We start from the raw sequence: 22,500 nt of genomic DNA on the forward strand, positions 1-22,500 counted from the left end.
GTTAATCGATGAACTTCATTCATTGTTAATAATTGTATTAATTATTATTATTATTATCATATTTGTAACGATTTAATACTAAGTAAAATAAGGCTGTATCTTAACACTGCCATTGCCAATGAGACGAGATTGCCGAAGGGTATCTTTTTCTTTTTCTTTTTTTTTCTTTTTTTGTTTCTTTTTTTCTTTCCCCCTTTTTTTCTCATTTTTTTCTTTTTTCCTTCTCTGTTTCTTTCTCTCCTCATTTTTGCTGCCCCTCCCACTTATCTCTCTTCTTACGCCGATAAAGGATGGTCCTTGGCATATTTTTTAGGGGAACGTCGCACAAAAACGTCCTTTCAAAATGCGCGAAATAATAACAATAATATAATAATATAATAATAATAATAATAATAATAATAATAATAATAATAATAATAATAATAATAATAATAATAATAATAATAACAATAATGTAATATTTTATCGATGATCAATAATTCATATCGAAAGAACTTTTTTCTCGTCGTAAGCTCGTGCAAAAAAAAAAAAAAAAAAAAAAAGAAAAAAAAAAGAAAGAAACAAATAAAAAATAAAAAAATTGAAAAAGAAGGAAAAAAGAAGAAACAAGAAGAAACGACACGATCGACGTTCGCGCGAAATTTCTTTTCTCTTTTTTTCTTTTTTCTTTTTTCTTTTCTCTTTTTTTCTTCTTTTCTCTTGTTTTAATCATTCGAGTGAATTAGTAATATAAGGAGGAGGAGAAGAAGAAGATTAAGGGAAAAAGTGATTAGAAATTCATAATACCAAAATCCAAAATATATAATCTTAATTCGATCTAATTTTTGAAATTGTACTAAAGTTTCGGCCGATCGATATGAAAATAGATCGAGAGAGATTAATTGATTAATTAAATTGATTGATAGAGGGAGAGAGAGAGAGAGAGAGAGGCACGCGGATTCGATTCATTAGAAAAGGAAGACACATAGAATGCCAAAGCAATCGTCGTGCCTAAATTTCCATTAGTTTGTCTGTTTTTATTATGAAGTTTTCACACATATATATATATATATATATATATATATATATATATATATATATATGCAGTTATATGCGACAGATGATAGAAAAAGAAAAAAAAAATATTAGAAAATGCTGCAAAACGAAACAGAAAAAAAAAACAAAAAAGAAAAGCGAATACGCAAAAGTACGTTGTTATTTACGATTTCTTTGATTTTTGTTTTTTTTCTCTTTTATATACATACACACACACATGTATATATATATATATATATATATATATATATTACATATATATGTGTATGTATATACATATATAAAGACAATAGAGTCAGTGTTGAAAATATTTGTTCGATTTTTTTTCTAAGTGTTATAATATCGATTCTTTGCAATAAGAATTTCATATATATACTTATATATTTTTTGCTCTTTTGTAATATATATATATATATATATATATATATATTATAAATATAATATATATATATATATATATATATATATATATATATTATAAATATAATATTATATATATATGCTCGTTAAGTTATCTCTCTCTTTATAAAATAAAATCGAAGGAAAAAGAAAAAGAAGAAAAGAAAAAAAAAAAGAAAGATAACAACAAAACAGACTGTCCAAAAAAAATAAATAAATAAAAAAGAAAAAAAAAAAAGAATAGAAAACACAAAAAAGAAATCAACAAAAACGTTTCGTACTTTTGTAAACTTGTTTTTTTCTCTCTGATTATTAATTTTTTTTTTTCTTTTTTTTGTTTTTTTTTTACGCGTGCAACTCGTTCATAATGTTTAGAAAAATGTATCAGAAAGAGAAAAAAGAAAAGAGAAGAGGACATTTCTTTTAATTACGTATTTCTTCGATGTTCTAACAACTATAAACGCTCTGGGGGTTTAATCGTTCGATAAAAATATATAATGCGTTTGTATGCCTGCGTGTATGTTTCTGAATATGTGTGTCTGTCTCTGTGTGTGTGTGTGTGTGTGTGTGTGTGTGTGTGTGTTTATGTACATCGTGCGACATTTAAAAAAAAGTACAACAGACAAAACAAATCGAATTTTCAAAGATTTTCGTCGATCTTTGTGGATCTAATCACTCTGTTCTTCCTATCGCATAATAAGAAATGCATTCGTCAGGGACTTTTGTATATGATATACTTGATCCCTTTAAAAGAAAAAAGAAAAAGAAAAAAAGAAAGAAAAGAAAAAAAAGTAAAGGAAAAAGAAAATCAAAAACCCAAAGAAGAAAAAGAGAAAAGAAAAAGAACCAAAAGGAACATATTTTACGTACATACGATACAACATTACAATACATACAATACATACATATAATACATACATACAATACATACGTACATATATACATACATACATACATACATACATACATACATACATCATACATACATACATACATACATACAATACATACAATACACATATATGTTGCTTTGTACATACGTGATATTGTATACACATAGAAATACGCACACACACGCACGCATACATGCATGCACATACACGCGGAAACAATAGACCAATGACAACTAACAAACAAAACAAAAAGAAACAAGTAAAAGGTGACCAAAAGAATGTCATCATCGATTTGTATGAGAAAAAATTCACGTGAGTTACGAAGTTATGGGATTTATCAAAAAAGAAAAAAAAAATGAAAAAAAGAAGGAGAAAAAACCAAACAAAAAAATTAGAAAGAAAAACGAATAAACGAAAACAAACAGTGACGAGAATATATTCGATGCGTGATAAAGAGAGAAAAACAGGTATATATGGAAAGAGAGAGACTGAGAGAGAGAGAGAGAAAGAGAGAGAGAGAGAGAGAGAGAGAGAGAGAGAGAAAATGTGATAGAAAGAGAAGAAGAAGAAGAGAAAGAAGAAGGGAGGGAGAATTTTACAAAGCAGAACAATCGCGGGACCATTAGTCTTAACGAAGACGACTATCAAGTAGCTTATTTGCGAGCCCCTCCCCTCCCTCCCTCTCTCTCTCTCTCTTTCTCTCTCTTAAATAAGAAAATGTATATTGCAAAAGAGATAATCATCCCATGAAAATAAATAACTCATGGTTACGTGCCGCGTCTTCTCTTTCTTTCACTTTCTCTCTCTCTCTCTCTCTCTCTCTCTCTCTCTCTCTCTCTCTCTCTCTCTTTTTCTCTTCAACAAAATCTTCGATGATACGAACAAAAAGTAAATCATTCGCAACAAAGAATATAATGAGTAAACAATAACATTGTATAACATTAGATACATATGGATTTATACAATATTGAGAACAATTTGTGGGGGTTGAAAGGTGGGAAGGAGAAAGAGAGAGAGGGAGTGAGAGAAAGAGAGAGATGGAAAGAGTAGAAGGGAAAAGAAAAGTTAGAAAATTTTCAAGACCCCATGATAACAATTAATCGTCGTCTTATTCGACTAGGAAAAAAAAAAGGATTGGAGATGTTGATGGGTGAAAGACAGTAAGTTATAGCGTATCCGTCTATTTCTTTTCACCCGGGAAAATAAATAACAACAACAACAAGGATAAGCTTAGAAAAAGAGAAAAGAAAGGGGAGAAAAAAGATATAATTCTTCTTTTCTTTTGCACGCCGGCAAAATTGAGAAAATATGAAAATAGAGATACGTCGTTGATGGTGGAAATTTTTTTTTATGGGATTCGGGGCGATTGATTTTTATGGTTAATGGTTATAAGAGGGAGTATGAAATGAAGAAGAAAAAAGAGAAACGAAGACATCTTCCTTTGTATACATAAATATATACACAAATGTATATACACGTGGATACATATTGTAACGTAGATACGTATGCACCTACGTATGAAAGAAAAAAAGAAAGAAAGAAAGAAAGAAAGAAAGAAAGAAAGATAGATAGATAGAAAGAAAAAGAAAGGCAGAAAAAGATAAAAAGAAAAAAGAAAAGGATAGTACAGTAACTACGGACTCATTTCAATATCGAAAAATGTATAAATGTTAAAAGTGAAGGAACGCTCCGACAAATTCGAACAACTCGCGTGGAAAAGATGTGCTTTAAATGGGAAATATGAGAAAAGAAAGAGAAAGAGAGAGAGAGAGAGAGAGAGAGAGAGAAAGGGGAAAAGAAATTCAAAGGAAGGGAGAGAACAAAAACAATAAATGAGAGAGAGAGAGAGAGAGAGAGAGAGATAGAAATAAAGATAATAAGAGTAATGCATCGTTTGGAACAATCTGTACGCTACAATTCCAAAAAAAAAAGAAAAAGGACACTTTCGTTCAAGCCAATTGAGTTATTTATGATAACAGAAGGAAAGTAATTATAATAATAATAATAATAATAATAATCATAATAATAATAATAATAATAATAATAATAATAATAATAATAATAATAAAAATAATAATCTGACGATGAGAAAAATTGAAAAAGTAAATCACCACTAGGGATACATCAAAAGACTAATAGATATATATATATATGTATATCGATTTGACCCAGCACGACGCTATGGACGACAATTTTAACGAGATTAAGATGAATAGCAAAATTGATAAGCAAAATAATAATGTTGCAAATACATGCATACATACGCGTACACATATAGACACACACACACACACACACATATACAATTAGACACACATATACACACGAGTGCATTCGCATACCATATATATACAAATGTACGTACATTTCTAATACGCATGCCGTATGAAAAATGGGTTTAAAGAAAGGAAAGAAAGGAAAGAAAAAGAAAAAAAAAAAAGAGATACAAGAAAAAAAAACCAAAAAACAAAAATAAAAAAAAAAAAGGAACAAAAATATATATATATATATGTTTGTACAAAAAAAATGAGAAGAAAAATTCGATAGATAATTGAGAACTATCAAGAGATAAGAGATAGGAGATAAGAGATAGAGAGTACGAAAAGGGGATTGTTTGAATGGAGACATTCATGGGAAAATCAAAGGGTGAAAAAAGTAATGGACGTCCTATGTATAACGAATTATGATTGCATGCATGAAATGACGAGAAGGATAAATAACGATCAAATAAATAATCATATATAACGATAATGCAGAAAAGAAAAATAGTGGCCTAACGCACGACACGACGTCGTAGCGTGGCCTCGCCGTTAGGGATATTTTTTTTTTTTTTTTTTTTTTTTTTTTAATTATTATAATTCTTTTATTTCGTTGCGTTCTTTTTTTTTTGGGGGGGGGGTGGGACAGGTGGAGATTTTTCAGATCGTGCAAAACGATTGCATATACTTAAGTGAATTAAAAATAGAAAGATTGGGAGGGAGAAAGAAAGAAAGAAAGAAAGAAAGAAAGAAGGAAAGAAAGAGATAGAGTACTGTAGGGTTAATTGATATATGCAGGGAGTGGGGGAAAAAAAAGGAAGAAAGAGAGAGGGTGAACCGGGAAGGTGAATAAATGAAGTTAAGAAAAAAAAAAAAAAAAGAAAAATATTATTTGTGAACGTAACTTTTTTTTTTCTTCTTCTATTTTCTTCTTTCTTTTCTTTTCTTTTCTTTTCTTTTCTTTTCTTTTTTTTTTCTTTTTTTTTTTTTATATACACATATATAGATATTGGCTTGAAAATTTAAGAAAAATAAAAAGAACATAAAAATATTCAAAAAAAAGAAAAAAATAAATAAAAAAAAAAAAAAAAAGACGATAAAAAAAAAACTAAAAATAAACGATACAGTTTCTTCTTATGAATAAATAAATAATATAAAGAGGGTTGCGCATTGCCGACGGAGACAGCCTCCGCGCATTGCATTACACTTTTGCTATATATATATATATATATATATAAAAATGATTTTTCTGGGTTGTTTTAATTCATTTTCTGTTTTTCTTTTGTTTTTCTCTTTTATTCTTTCGTTTTAATTTTGTGCTTTTCCACGGACTCCGTGGACCTCTGTCATCGGTCGTCGTCGAAAGTGTTATTTAAAGAGACGATTTTGAAAAATCGGAAAGATCGTTTTTTTTTTTTTTTTTTTTGGTGAATCGAACGAGGAAAAAATACAAGGAAAAAAAATTTTCGCAAGAGAGAAAAAAAAAGCAGAAAACGAAAAATGATTATGATTATAATAACAATTGTAACAACGATGTCAATGATGACAATGATGATGATGATGATGATGATGATGATGATGATAACGATAATGTTAATGATAATGACGACGATGATATTGATGTTGATGATGATCTAGAAAGGGATGAATAAAGGAAATAAATTAAAATAAAATTGAGGGATTACGATTTAGGAGGGGAACGGCCGAGGACGGAGGTCAGTCCTGCGATTACGATAATTTCGTCATTAATTAATTCATTTCTTTTTTTTTTTTTTCGTCTGCTTTAATTTACTTTAATTACTACTATATTATTATAAAAATGCATAAAAAAAAAAAAGAAGACGAACTTCTACTATATAATCATTACTGCTACTACCACTACTATATTATTATTACTACTACTATTACTATACTACTATACTGCAACTATACTGCTACTATACTACTACTACTACTACTACTACTACTACTACTACTACTACTACTACTACTATTACTACTAAATTACATGTGTTTTTGTGTCTACGAGATGATTTGATAATTAATTATTATTATTATTATTAATTCTTTTTTTTTTTTCTTTTTTCTTTTTTTTTCTTTTTTTTTTTTTTTTTATCAACGAAGTATTCCAAATTTGAGATGCGTAACTCTGTTCATTTATCTTGGCTCCGATTAAATTAATACTATTCATTCCGGCATAACGCGTCTCTACCCACCGAGATATTCGTAAGTTTTCATGTGATTTTTTTTTTTTCCTTTTTTTCTTTTCTCTGATAATCATTATGCAAATTTCTTGATCTGGTGACAAAAGAAAAAACTGGTCTCGAATCGGATCCCTCGGGTTTGTTTTGAACGCGTAAGTGAGAAAAACGTTTCATAGAGATAGAGATGTAGATAGAAAGATACAGACAGTGCGAGAGAGAAAGAATGGAAGAAAGAGGATGTTTGGAGAAGAGAAAATCGCGCAAGGAGCATTTTGAATAGGGAGAAAAAGTTTGAAAAGTAAAAAAAAAAAAAAAGAATGTATTATTAAATACGTATTATGAATACACGATCGACGATAGAAAAAAGAAAAAAGAAAGAAAAAGAAAAAAAAAAGAGAAACAATAAGAATAATCGATATATGGATCTTTTTGGATACCGAGGGGCGAAGAGACACGTCTTTCTATTTCATGAAATTTTTTTTTTTTTTTTTTTTTTTTTTTGGTTTCTACATCTTATTCATCTGCGACGAATAATATTATTCTTTTATTATATAAATTAACGAAATTTCGTACGTCCTCTCGTAACAGATATTTTTTTTCTTCGTTTATCCATGTATATACATGGTATATATGTCCAAACATATACACACACACACACACATACACACACACATAGATACACAATCTCTCGTGTGCGTTTTTGACAGTTTTATATATTCGCATTTATATATACATACATATATAAATACGTACGTACACACATATGTTGCATACAAACGTACATAATATATACGTATAAACATAAATGCATACATACATACATACATACATACATACATAGATACATACATGCATACATACATAGACACTTTGCGGAACATAAAGAAAGAGATAAAGATATGAAAGATAATAAATGAATATCTTTTTCTAACACATCAGCTCACAACAAATATCGCGCATAATAAAGCTTTTCGATTGAAAGGAAAGGGAAAGAAAATCGGTGGGGCGGGTAGGGGGGTGATGGAGATCAGGGGAGTGGGAAAGGAGGGGGGGGAGAAAAAGATAAAGGAAAAAAAAAATCTTATGGTGTTTTTAATCGATAATCGATTTAAAGATTTACTCTGCATACTATATGGATTACTAATTATTAAGTAACACAAGGACATAGAAATAAAATATATAGGCTTTAAGAATGCAAAAAGGGTTAGAAAGGAAGGAAGGATGGAATGAAGGAAGGAAGGAAGGAAGGAAGGAAGGAAAAAATAAATAATAATAATAATAATATTATAATAATAATAATAATAATAATAATAATAATAATAATAATAATAATAATAATAATAATAATAATAATAATAATATGCAGAACTTAGCGGTCGGCTTTTCTCCAGATATCAAAAAAAAAAAAAAAAAAAAAAAAAAAAAACAATTTCTCCGAGTATTTCAGATCGTATAAAAGGAAGGGAAAAGAATTAAAATGAAAAACAAAAATATGATATATATACTTTTGGTCCGAGAAGTATGAAGCGTTTTTTTTCTTCTCCCTTTTTCTTTTTCTCCCCTAAAGAAGAACGAGAACAATGACAAAAGAATGAAAAAAAAAAAAAAAGAAAGAAAAAAGAGGAAAAGGAGTTGGCGACGCTTTTCTCTCGTGTACAATCGCCCGAATGTTTCTTGAGCAAATTTACGCGCGCGCGCGCATAGGCAAAAATATATTTAACAAGGCGCGACGGGGCTGGGGGAGGAAAGAAAAAATACGTGATAGATGTGGAGGAAGGGAAGAAAGGAGAAATGTAAAATGGAAAAAAGAAAACAAACGAAATTGTCTTTATTCTTGAATGACGTTGGAATATATATACATACATATATATATATATATTTTTTTTTCCTCTCTGGAGAAATAGCAACCGCTAAAATGCGTTCGGTTTAAAATTATTAATGAAACGTGAGGAATTGACCTGTATCATTCGAAACGAAAAAAAAAAAAAAAAAAAAAGAAAAAAGAGAAAAGAAAAGAAAAAAAAATTTCCAATCATGATCGTCTGTCTGATGAGAGAGAAAAGATATTAAAAGCGATAGAGAGAAAGAGAGTTCGCGAGAATGGAAAGAATTATTGGGAGGGTAGAGAGAGAAGGAGGGTGTTAAAAGAAAAATGAAAAGAATTGTCGGGTAGGAGGGCGGTCGTGAGTAGTTGGCGGTGGTGGTGGTGGTGGTGGTGGCGGGAGGGAGGGGGTGGTCGCACGCTCGCGTTAAAAAATGGGAAGAAAGTGGAGGGGGGTTGAAAACAATAGAACGACATTTAAAAACAATATAACTCTGCGTTTAAAACAAAGATGGCTTATAATTTAATAACACTATATTATCGCATTAAAGAGAATGAAAAAAAAAACAGAAAAAAAGAAAAAAAATTAAATAATAATAATAAAAATGAAAAAAAAAAGAAAAAGGAAGAAAGAAAGGAAGGAAAAGTTAATGGGAAAAAGAAAAAGAATAAAAGCAGAAATGAACAGACGCACACACACACACACACACACACACACACACACACACACATACATATATATACACACACACAGAGACACACATACATATACAGACATCTCTTTATAACCATAAACATAAATATATAATATCGATTTGAGAAAGCATATTGTACATACATACTAACGTGACAAATACACCATCAAATCACCGTGCATGTCGAATATTATAGGAAATGGATTTATGGGGAAGGATAATAAGAGACTGATTTCTCTCCTCCTTTAAGAATATAAATATTGAAGAGTTTATTAAACAAATCAGATTTCTACCATTAAATGTTACATTATATACATATATATATATATATATATATATATATATATATATATATATATACACATATATATCTTTACGTCTTAATTCATATATTTTATTTTTTTTTTCTTTCGTTTTTCTTTCTTTTTTTTTCTTTTTTTTTTTTTTTTGTTTATTTTTCTTTCCGTTTTTCATATTCAATGCTATATTAATATGCAAGCGTATTATTATAATTTTTTAAGAGACGGAGAGAGGGAGAAGGAAAGAGATAGATGAAAGAGGAAAATCGAAGGGATGACATTTTTTTTATAATAGATGAGGGGAAAAGAAAAAAGAGTGAAAGAAAATAATAATACGTATATATATATATATATATATATATATATATATTGAATTTATCAATTACACAAGAGGAAAAGATGATATAATAATATATATATATATATACTTGATATACAAAACCATTGTCCACAAAGTCTTTCTTAGATCTTTGTTTCTCTTTCTTTTTTTTCTCTTTCCTCTTTTTCTGTCTCTTTTTCTTTCCCTGTTTTTTATTTTTTTCCAATTTTTTTTTTTTCCGTTGATTATCTGTTCAACTACAAATCGCCATTATTTGTCAAATATTACGCAAGATTCTTCTTTTTTTTTCCTTTTTTTTTTGTACAAATGTGCCGCAAACTGTGACAAGCGTAACATATATAATAGTAATACAAATCATAAAGTGCAATAGTTGTTACAATAGATTGTTCATGGGATTTTTAAAAAGAAAGAAAGGAAGGAAGGAAGGGAAAAGAAAATAATAATAGTAAAAAAAGAAAAGAAAAAAAAAAAAATAAATAAATAAATAAATAAATAAATAAATAAAAATGTAATAGATTAAAGAAAGAAAAGCGTCGATGTTCGCGTCGTCGAATTAAGTTTGGAAGCGTCGCGACGCCCCGCGTCGACGATCATGCTTACCACCGCGTATATATATATATATATACATGTTATATATGTATCGCGTGTCTCCTTAATTTCGAATCATCGAAGGAGCCTTGAGAAATGGATAAAAGGTGTTTAGTGAAATAGAAAAAAAAAAAAAAGAAAAGAAAAAAAAAAAGAAAAAAAAGAGAAAGAATAACGCTTTAAGATTTTTCAAGGAGTTTGTTATTTTTTTAGCCCAGGGACGAACGTCGCCTTGGAGGCGTCGCGACGCCCACGCGAAACTTTGCGACGCGTCATTTTCGTCGCGTTCACATACGTGCATAAACATAAAATAAATACGTACACATATATACATATATATATATATATATATATATATGCATATATATATACATACATACAATACATACGTACATACATTACATAAAATACCGTACATACATTAATAGGCACCAAACTACCTCGATAAATTTCAGAGCTACAAAACAGTTTTTGTATACCGTACCTCAAGCTACCTTATATTACAAGTTATATAAATGATGTTATATAAAGAACGATACGATGACAACAGAAAATATTACACCGAGTGAAGTAAAACGATAGAGAGGGGAGTGGGGGAAGGAGGAGGAGAGAAAAAAAAACCACGAAAGAAAAAAAAAATAAATAAGTAAAAACGGAAACATAAACGTAAACGAGAGAGAGAGAGAGAGAGAGAGAGAGAGAGAGAGAGAGAGAGAGAGAGAGAGAGAGAGAGAGAGAGAGAGTGAGTGAGAGAGAGAAAAAGAAAAGGAAAGATAGATAAAAGTAGCGATTGGAAAATACGTGCGACAAAACGTGTTTGAGATTTACGATCGAGATTTATGAGAGAGACTGTTGAGAACTAAGAGGATGGATCCTTCCTTCTACGATGATGAAAGATTAATAAATAGATTTCATAAAAGATCGATTAATTGATGATGATAATAATAATAATAATAATAATAATAATAATAATAATAATAATAATAATAAGTAGAAAAACGTAATGAAAAACAAAAAAGGATGGAAAAAATATGAAAAATTATCATCATCGAAGTATGATCGAATCGATCTCATCATACCCTTTCATCCCCTTTAATCCTTAACATTTATCTCTGATTTGATCTGATCGTGATCTCACGTAAAAAGATTTGATAACGTTACGGTAGCGTCATTTCCGTGCGATTTTTTTTCTTTTTTTTTTCTTTTTTTTTTTTTTATTTCTCGATTTATTCCGATCTTACGAGTGTACGAGATATTGTGTGCGTGTGAGAAAGAGAATGTATGAGTGATCGAAACTATGATGTTGAGAGAGAAAGAGAGAGAGAGAGAGAAAGAGATAAAGACGTGCCCTTTTGTTTTTCTCATGGGCAACGAAAGATAAACAAAATAAATAAAATAAAATAAAATAAGTAAGTGATAATAAACTTTAAAGAAAAAAAAAAAAAAAAAATAAATAAATAAATGAAACGAAACAATACAAAACAAAAACAAAGAGATAGAAAAGATTGATAACGTCGTCTTACATTTTTTTTTTGTTTTTTTATCAGGACGATAACATTTTTAAATCCAATCCATTCATCGTAACGCTAAATAATCGTAACGCTAAATAAATACATTTGCATGCATTATATAAATAATTTTGTTATCGTTATTGAATCCGAATAATAAGAAAAGATTGAGACTCGTCATCGTTTATATATTTATATATTTTTACATGCATCAATAAATAAAAGAGAAATAAAATGATAAACGATATAAACGGGTGATTAAAAAGGGAATGATATGAAGAATTGATCCATAACTTTGACGTAATTTTTAGCAGATTGTGATAAACATGTTAGAGGATAATTAATCCAATATAAGTTGTTTTATCGACGATCGTGAAACAAAATTGATAATAGATCTTTCTTTTCTATTCTTTTTTTTTTTTTTTTTTTTTTTTTAACGAAGAAACCTTTGACAGAGATAGGTAGATAATGATAGAGAGAGAGAGAGAGAGAGAGAGAGAGAGAGAGAGAGAGAAAATGAGTAAAAGTGAATGAAAGTGAAAGAGAGAGAGAGAAAGACAAAGAATGAATGAGAGAGAGAGAGAGAGAGAGAAAGAAATGACGAAATAGAAGTAACGAAAATAACACTACCAGCACGTAACAACAAAGGAAAGATAAATAAGTAAATAAATAAATAAATAAATAAATAAATAAATAAATAAGTAAATAAATAAATAAATGATAAAATAATAATTATTTAAAAAAAAAGTAAAAAATGAAAAAAAAAAAAGAAAGAGGGAAAGAAGAAAAGAAAAGAATACAAAACAAAGCAAACAATTAAACACAGAGAGAGCCAGTAAGAGAAAGAGAGAAAGTGACAAATCTCCCCTTCGATAACAAATGAGAATGATAATAATAGTTGAGCGTAAGAGATAGCGATGATTAAAAAACGATTATTAAATGAGAAAGAGAGAAAGGAAAAAAAACAAATAAAAGAGAGAGAGAGAGAGAGAGAGCAAGAGAGCGAGATACAGAAAGAGAGAGGAATAGATTATATATTCTTGAGCTCTGTCATGGGAGAGGAGGGAGTGAGATAAAGAGGGATGAAAGGGGAACGGAAGACGGGGTGCAATTTCAAGAGATCAGCAATGATGGAATTTGTATTTTACGAATTTTCCTTCTTGCTTCTCTTCAAATGGGGTTGTTCCTCTCTCTTTCTCTCTCTCTCTCTCTCTTTCTCTCCCTTTCCCTCTCCCACTCTTTCTCTCTCTCTCTCTCTCTCTCTCTCTTTCTTTCTTTTTTGCTAGAAGTGTATATATAGTGTAATATCACTGAAAACTTTTCTGGCTACTCAAAAGTTCCTAATATTTTTCTTCTCGTCGTTAACGTTTAGGGTTAATTATTGTATTAATTACCGATCGAGTTCAATCGAGTCTCGTACCAAAGAGGAAAACGTAAGTCAAATGTTGATCGCTATGCATTTTATTCTTTCCAAATTCGAGAAACGTTCGTGTCATTTTTCTTTTTGTTGGTTTTCCTTTTCTTCTTCTTCTTCTTCTTCTTCTTCATTGTTTTTCGTTTATTTATTTATTCTGTTATTTTTTTTTTTCCTTTCTTTTTTTTTTTTTTTTCTTTTTTTTGTGACAAGCGTAATCGCGAGAACCAACGAATAATAATCGAATACTCAGATGATTTATTTGAAATATGTGTGTATAAGTATATATATATATATATATATATATATATATATATATATATATTAATAACAATTAAATAAACATATTAATAAAAATTAAATAAACAAGAAAATATAAATTGAAAGTATAAACGAGAAACGGTATACGTCTTGTCGTCTCTTTTTATTTTTGTTTTTAAATTATAAAATTATAACGAACGATTCGTAATACGAATATTTATTATAAATATAACTGATAAGTAATAAACTCATAGCGATGATTACGATAATGATCATCCTTTTTTTCCTAATTTCTTTGTTTTTTTTGTTTTTTTTTAATTTCAATTCTTTTCTTTTCCGAACGAGATATGAAAAAACGAGAAACATATAATCACTGCCATACGATAAATATATAAAATAACATATTAACGTGTTCGTCGAGGAGAGAGTATATTAGTCGGGAAATAAATAAAAGTTTTTTGTTTTTATTTATTTATTTATTTTTTTTCTTTTTTCTTCTTTTTGTTTCTTTTTCTCTATTCTTTTTCAACTGCAAATTTTCTTGCGAGAGAAAGACGTACGATCGATTTGAAAAAGTACTTCTTTTTTTGTCTCTTTTATTAACAATTTTTTTTTTTCTTTTTTTGTTTTTATTTTTATCGTCAAGACACACCACGTTACGAGGACGGAAAGAAGAGAGCAAAGAAAGATCTAATTGAGAATGTATTTTTTTTTTTTTTCTTCTCAAGACAGAAATAGAGAGAGTGGGAGAGAGAGAGAGAGAGAGAGAGACTCGATAACAAAATATTGAGATTAGAAAAAAAGGATATTTGAGAAGCCAGAAAGGATAATAATGCGTGCAGAGCCAATAATCTGTTATATTTCGTCGCGTTGGTATTTGTCCGGGATTGGTTTGGAAGGAAATGTTAAACGATGAAGTTAATAGGAATGAAAAAGGGACAGAGAGAGAGAGAGAGAGAGAGATAGAGAGAGAGAGACATAGAATTAAAGATATAGAATTAGATCTCCTTGAGACCTATCCCGGAACCAATCGACGACGATTTGTTATTATGCCAGAAATCTGTTAGGTTTTTTGTCCTACAATAAGTAGCGTTTAAAAATAGAAATGGAAAGAACAGTAGAAATAGCCGTTTTGTATTGTTTTTGTTTGTCACAATTTTTCGTTCCTTCTTTTTTCCACTCTTTTCTTTTCTTTTCTTAACGTTTCTTATTTTTTTTTTTTTTTTTTTTTTCTTTTTTTTTTCTTCTCCGTATCTTTTCTTGTCTTCGAAGCGAAAAAAGAAAATTGGGAAAGAACTTTAATATCAACGATTGTTCGTCATGGATTTACAAAAAAGAAAAAAAAAAAAACAGGAGAAAAAACAAAAAAAAAAAAAGAGGGATAATTATATTGATACAACGGTGTATGCGTTTTTTGGGATTAGAGGGGTAGGCGGGCTAAGAAAAAAGAAAAAATAATAACAACCAAAAAAAAAAAAAGGAAAGAAAAGAAAAGGAAAGAAAATTAAAAGAAAGAATAATAAAGGAAGAAGTAAAATCATGTGGATAATGAAATTTTATCGAAATTCGAAATGCGTGAAGTCAAAATGCGAGATACAGGAAAAAATGAGATGATTATCGGGCGAGGTGCCGGTGTAACATATTGTTAAGAAGGAGAAAGAGAGAAAAAAGAGAGAGAGATAGAGAGAGAGATAGATAGAGAGAGAGAGAGAGCATAATGATAATGATGATAATGATAAAAGCAAAAGAAGAAAAAACAAAAAAAAAGTAAAAAGCAGAAAGAAAGAAAGAAAGAAAAAAAGAAAGAAAGAAAGAAAGAAGGTATTTTTACTCCCTTCGATCTTTCCACTTATCTTTCTTCTTCTTTTCTTTCCTTTTACTGTCTCTCTCTCTCTCTCTCTCTCTCTTTTTTCTTTTTTTTTAAATTTCTTTTTTACATTGTAACGCTCGCGCTCCTTATCACGACACAATTTCGATTTCCTCTTTCACGCGTCATTTTTAAGACGACGTGTGTTAAATTAAAATTTATCTGGGCTGTTTCGCCGGAATAATATTTCGACATTTCTAAAAAAGAAAATCTTCACGATTAAAGGAAAGAGAGAGAGAGAGAGAGAGAAAAGTTTGCGCTCATTTTCTCAAATGAGAGATTCGATCCTCGAAGGCAAAAAAAAGAAAAGAAAATCAAAAATGAATTCTTAACCTTTTTTCGGCAAATCCAAAATTGTTTTTTTTTTTTCTATCCGTCGATCAGCCCGATCATGCCTATGCGACGCCATCCTTTTCCTCCTTAAAAAAATCTCGGACACGATCAAACGATCTCGTCGTTGTTTTCTTATCGATCCTCCTCTAATTGTTACCGAGCAAAAAGAGAGAAAGAGAGAGAGAGAGAGAGAGAGAGAGAGAGAGATGAAAGATAATGACGATGAAACAAAATTTCATTAGGGAAATCTTTTCTGTGTCGTGATAAAGCGCGAGAGAAAAAGAAAAGGAAAAAAGAAAAAAAAAGAAAAAAAAGAACACGCAAAAAAGAAAATTGTTCACCGAGTTTTAATCGTCCGCGAGCCACGCCAAGTTCAAAAGCGTAAGAGAAATAAAAAAACAAACAAAATGAAAGAAAGAAAGAAAGAAAGAAAGAAAGAAAGAAAGAGAAACAATTCCTCACAAAGAATAAATTAAACTAAAGTAAATTAAAGTAAATTAAAGTAAATTAAATTAAAGTAAAGGTAAAAGTAAAAATAAAATAATATTATTATATTATAAACTACACGAGGAGAGTAATAATAATAAATAATAATAATATAAATGGTTTCGATACGAAAGTGCGAAATCTCGAAAGCGCGCCAGAGCGAATCAGATTTAATCGCAAATTATTAAACTGTGTAACTCTAGTAAAAGTCTACTTGAATTGTAAGTGCGTTAAACTTGAGATATATATATATATATATACATATGTGTGTGTGTGTGTGTGTATATATATATGTATATATACACGTATATGAACATGAAACACAGATACATTATATATATATATACATATATATATATATAGAAAAAAAAAAGAACACAAAAAAACATAAAAGCTATTAAGGAGAACAGTATGATATAAAAATATATATATATATTATTATTAACTGAGAGAAAAAAGAACAACAACAACAACAAAAACAAAAAAAAATGGCGGACAAAAGAGCAGCGTGTCTCTTAATCTATCATTTAGCCAGGCACTTCGCGAGTAGATTTCGAGGAGATGAAAAAGCGAGAAAAAGAATTCAATAATATGTATATATATATATATATATATATATATTATTTTTTCTTTTTTCTCCATTTTGTTTGTTTGTTTGTAAGAATGTATTACGTACGTGTTTGAAAATTTTGCTTATTAAAACGAAGAAAAAAAGAAGGAGATAGATGATATATAAATAATAGACTTGTGTGGCGTGTTAGCTGACAGTCGAAAATACGCTTCCTTCTTCTTTTTCTTCTTCTTCTTCTTCTTCTTCTTCTTCTTCTTCTTCTTCTTCTTTATCATCAACGAGAGAATTTGAAGCGAACAATTAGGGGATGGAAAAAAAGAGCGAAGAGTAAACTGCCCATCATAATATATACGATGCGTTGGAGAAGACATCCTTTTTTTTTCTTTCATCAATTGTTCTAGACGACTCCGAGGCTATATAAGAAGATAATTGCAGATGTTTTTGCGAGTGATATATATATAAAAAAAAAAAAAAAAAGAAAAAAAAAAGAAAAAGAAAGAAAAAAAAGACAAAAAAAGAAAGAAAAAAAAAGAAAGGAGAAATCAATAATAAGAAATACATGTAACTCGATATAATATATTTTTATGCCGTCGTCTGCATTTTTGGTTTACGATTGCGTAATTTATTATTTATCATCCTTCTACGTTTACTTTGTATGTTCGTTTGTTTATTTGTTTGTTTGTTTGTTTGTTTTTTCTTATGTCCTTTTTTCTCGTCTTATTTTTTTTTCTTTTCTTTTTTTCTTTTTTCTTATTACTATCAATCAAGTAAATTACCTATCTCTCTATTTTATTATCTTTCGAACGCGTACAAACGAACGAAAAAACATAAGTGTAATGGCGACTATTATAATAATGATAATGTTAATAATAATAATAATAATATTGATAATGATAATGTTAATTAATTAATTAATTAAACTAATCACTTAATTAATTAATTATTAATAATGATAAAACAAAAAAATAATATTAATATTAATAATAATAATTATAATAATAATAATAATAATAATAATAATAATTATTATAATAATAATAATAATAGTTTAATAATGATAAAAGTACAAAAGTGCAGACGAAGTAGAGTCGTCGAGACGAAAGCGTGAATGAGAGACTTGACAAGACATTCCATACTCTTTTGAAATCGATTCCTTATTATCTTCTTATTTCTTTTTTCTTTTTTTCTTTCGTTTTTTTTTTTTTTTTTATTTTTTTCTCGATCCAATCATCCCCATTCGCATCTGTCAATTTCACCACCCCCTATATAATTTCTTTCTACTACGTTCCCTTTTTTTTTCTTTTTCTTTTTCTTTTCTTTTCTTTTCTTTTCTTTTCTTTTCTTTTTTTTTTTTGGATTCTCCCCAAACGTTCGATATGGCGTCGTTCGTCGTTCTGCTTATGAAAATCAATTCGACGAGAGAATTTCTCATAGAAGCGACGCAGGACACTTTTCTTTTCTTTTCTTTTCTTTTCTTTTCTTTTTCTTTTTTCTTATCTCTTTCCTTGTTTCTCCCAGTGTCAAACTCTCTCTTCCCTTTCCAACCTTATCACTATGTCTTTCTCTCAATTCATATACGTATATACAAATTGGATTAAAAGGAAAAAAAAAGTAAAAGAAAAAAGGAAAATAACAGTAAGATGATAAACGGGCATTAAATGGAAAAATAATTACTGCATTATTATATCGTCGTCGTTGTCGTCGTCGTTCTCGTCGTCGTCGTCGTCGTCGTCATCGTCATCGTCGTCGTCGTCGTCGTCGTCGTCGCTGTCGTCGTCGTCGTCGTCGTCGTCGTCGTTATCATCGTCGTCGTCGTCGTCGTCGTCATCGTCGTCGTCATCGTCATAATAATCACGCAGTATCATAAACCGCGCGCTCAGAGCTATTTTTTTCCCCCTCTACCAATAAATATATCACGCGACAAATAGCAAGCCGTCATTTTGGTATAATAATCGACTCTTTCGTTCTTATTAAACAACAAGATTTCTCATGAGAACAAATAAATAAATGAGAAATTAATTTATAATGAATTTTATGTGTAACGTTCAATTTAAGGATTGTATGTAATTGTATATATATGAGTACAATGCAGTCCATGAGTTTAAGATGCATTCTCCTTTTTCTACCATGAAAAAAAAAAAAAAAAAAAAAAAAATAAATTATTCTAGTTAATAAAAAAAAAAAAAAAAAAAAAAAAAAAAAAAAAAAAAAAAAAAAATGTGCGTTCATTGCGTTTGTTTATTTTTTTCTTTTATATATATAAATACCACGAATCCCTTCCCATCTACATTCCCTCCCCCCTCTCCCATTCGTTGTTGTTGTTGTTGTTGTTTCGATCGACATCTCAAGAAATATCTCGAATTTTTTACATAATGATTAACTTTTAACTTTTTTAATGATTAACTCATAACTTTTATATAATTTTGCCATAGGAAAAAAAGAAAAAGAAAAAAAAAAAAAAAGAAGAAAAAAAAGAAGGGGATAGAAAATCATTGAGATTAAATAATTAGAAAATCTTTTTTTGTTTTCGATTAAAGAGAAACTATTCTAACGAGAGTAAAATGTCAATTTATTTTATAACTTCATTTTCTTTTTTTTTTTTTTTTTGTTTTTTTTGTTTTTTTTATATCTACGACGAATCAATGTATTGCTCTTGTTATTACAGACACGTATGATTTATTTCTAATTTTCGTAATACATACATCTATATACATGCGGTAGACATTAACTTTATGACTTGAGATTTGACTAGAACTTTTTGTTGCCATTATAAAACGGCTATCTCTTCTTTTAAAGATTCAATAAGATTACGAAGAATTCGTTCTTTTATCGTAAAACTTATTAAATTATATTCAGTATAGAAGACCCTCTCTCTTTCTCTTTCTCTCTCTCTGTATTACCGACAATTACCGACCATTATTATCGACATTATCCGACATTATCGACGATTGTAAATATAGAAAACGATTTCAACTCTGTTGGTAAGTTTTAATTATTTTCGGAAAAAAAATGGAGAAAGAAGAAATAATAAATAAAAAACGAAGTCCTTTGTTTGATATACGTAATTTCGTACGACGATCGGAGTAAAATTCGAAGATCCTTTTTTTTTTTTCTTTTTGTTTTTTTCTTTTTTTTCTTTTTTTTTTTAACACAGCGTTTTAAATATAATCGAGCAATGTACGTTCTCAGTCGACGTCCACGTTCGACGACGATGGCTGCTAAGTTGGCCTGAGCGCACCGACCATATCTCCTAGTAATCTTTCCACGCTGACGTCACCGACGGTGGGCTTGAAAAGAAGCTCTTGAAGGGTAGATCGGCACAATGCACGCGCCGGTGGTAATAGCAACAATAATCGACCGACCCTTCGTGCGTCACGTTCGCACAAAACTGCTACGGTTTGTTCTTGTAACGCGGTAACTCTGCCAGGTTCGCAGAGACCTCTCGATTCTGTGAGACAAATTAATCATATTTCTTTTTTTCTTTCTTTCTTTCTTTCTTTCTTTTTTTTTCCTTTTTCTCTTTCTTTCTTTCTTTTTTCTTTTTTTTCTTTTTTTTTTCTTTGTTTTTAAGAATAAAAAAGTATAAAAATATATCATATATACAAATATACGAAGTGATCTAAAATTCAGATAATATTTAAATAACTTGAGATAATTGTATGACACGTAATGTCGACATTTTTAATACAACAATAATTTCTATTGTTGATTTGAAAAATCTTTTCTTTCGTTTTTTTTTTTTTTCGTCTTTTTCGTTTCACGAATCGTAAAAGAATTACCTCTACTCTCGTAATCGTACATTTTCAATGAAAAAAAAAAAAAAAAAAAAAAAAAAGAAACAAGAAAGAACAAAGAATGAATCCAAAATATTGTAGAAAAAGTATAATTGATATTTCAAATCTCTTAGGGTCAATTCGCAATAATGACTTCGACATTACTTATCGTTCAATTCTCAATTTTTCTTTTTTTTTTTTTTCTTTTTTTGTTCATTTTTTTTTTTTTTTTTTCTAATATCACATTATCATAATATATAATGCGTATTTATTATCAATGATAAATTATGAATTGAATTTTTGTACTTATCGTTAGACTGTCATTATAATACAATAATTATTTTCAATGATTAAACGTACCACCCTTGAAAAGGACGATGGCTTTCAAACACGCGTATTCCGAATGATCGACCCTTAGCAACGAGCATTTAGCTAATAATTCTCTAAGTCTTCTTGCTTCATCGATTAATATCTCTCGTCTTTCCGTAGATAAATCACCAGGAACCAAAGTACTTTCTTCAACGGGAAAATTCCATTGGGCCGCCGTAAGTACGAACAATTCACTCCATGATTCTTCTAGCAATATAGTTTGATCTCGGTATGGTAACTAATTGAGATAAAGAAAGAAAGAAAGAAAGAAAGAAAGAAAGAAAAGAAAAAAAAAAAAGAAGAAGATATTAATGAATTTCATTAATTTCGTAATAAGAATGAATTTTATTCTTACTTGTAAAAATGAATGTATACTTCTGGCCCATCTTACAGCAAAGAATAATAATTTAGCTGCAAACTCGTAAACATTTTCCGTCGGCAACAATGAAAAACTTGACATCGTATATTCCGCAGTGACAGGACTGATGATTTGTGGAACAAGACGAGTACCACCGACTAGTTCTTCTAAAAATCAAAAGAAAAAAAATTCAATTTGAAATGTTAAGGGTAACACTTTTATACGTTATCTGAAATATTTATTCAAGTCTTATATCTAATAATAATAATAATAATAATAATAATAATAATAATAATAATATTTATATTATAAAAGAGTTAGACTATGCCATTTGATGAAAATTAATTAAAAGTAAATAAAAATATAAATAATAAATTATTTAATAAAAATAATATTACTTTTATGGGAGACTTTTTAAAAGAAAGTGACAATTATTTAAAAAAAAAAAAAAAACTTAAATAAAGTAATAATAATAATAATATTATTATTATTATTATTATTATTATTATTATTATTATTATTATTATTATTATTATTATTATTATTATTATTAAAATTATTTTTTTTTGTCGTTTTTAATTTACCTTTTTGTTCGAGCCTCGGTTCAACTGTTGCAGCTTCTTCGGAACTCGTTACCTCGTCTTCCTTCGCTGTGCTCACCGATAATGATTCTGTCGAGGTTCTTGGTAAAAAATGTGCTAATCACAATAATCAAAAGTATAATTTTTAATGATGTCTCTCATTATCAATACTATTTATCTTATCCTATGATAATAAATAGATATCTATTATAGTTCTTACCAACGGCCGGTGCAAATGGGGGCATTGTCGGCTTGAAAGGAAATAATGCCGGATAAAGAAGTGGATGATAAGGATTGTTTGTCGTGTGATAAACGTGAGGTAGTCCTGGATAAAGACCAGCTGGAGCTCTTCTTGCAGCAGCCACAAGGTTCGAAGTACTTCTCGGTGCTCTTTCATGTTGTACCGCTGAAATCGATAGGACAATTTCGATAGGACACACACACAC

The 22,500-nt window shown here is 29.1% G+C and overlaps 1 protein-coding gene and 1 long non-coding RNA gene across 2 annotated transcripts in view; one reads left to right on the forward strand and one right to left on the reverse strand.

Moving 5' to 3' along the window:
- Positions 1-19,608: 19,608 nt before the first annotated feature.
- LOC118442394 (nuclear receptor subfamily 2 group E member 1) overlaps positions 19,609-22,500 on the reverse strand; it is a 14,704-nt gene continuing 11,812 nt past the window's right edge. Inside the window, exons 4-8 of the mRNA XM_085663498.1 lie at positions 22,275-22,460; positions 22,058-22,171; positions 21,471-21,640; positions 21,107-21,353; positions 19,609-20,421 (exon numbers count right to left, since the gene is read on the reverse strand). Coding sequence (XP_085519624.1) covers positions 20,192-20,421; positions 21,107-21,353; positions 21,471-21,640; positions 22,058-22,171; positions 22,275-22,460 — 947 coding nt within the window. The 3' untranslated portion in view covers positions 19,609-20,191. The remainder of the gene's footprint in view (positions 20,422-21,106; positions 21,354-21,470; positions 21,641-22,057; positions 22,172-22,274; positions 22,461-22,500) is intronic.
- The window catches only part of LOC118442395 (uncharacterized), a 2,409-nt gene continuing 88 nt past the window's right edge, over positions 20,180-22,500 (forward strand). Inside the window, exons 1-5 of the long non-coding RNA XR_014983492.1 lie at positions 20,180-20,310; positions 21,236-21,291; positions 21,590-21,682; positions 22,091-22,190; positions 22,268-22,500. The exon at positions 22,268-22,500 is cut by the window's right edge and continues 88 nt beyond it. This is a non-coding gene — a long non-coding RNA (uncharacterized LOC118442395). The remainder of the gene's footprint in view (positions 20,311-21,235; positions 21,292-21,589; positions 21,683-22,090; positions 22,191-22,267) is intronic.

Source organism: Vespa mandarinia, chromosome 22, assembly GCF_050613455.1.
Source record: "Vespa mandarinia isolate Hongniang chromosome 22, ASM5061345v1, whole genome shotgun sequence".
NCBI classification, from domain to species: domain Eukaryota; kingdom Metazoa; phylum Arthropoda; class Insecta; order Hymenoptera; family Vespidae; genus Vespa; species Vespa mandarinia.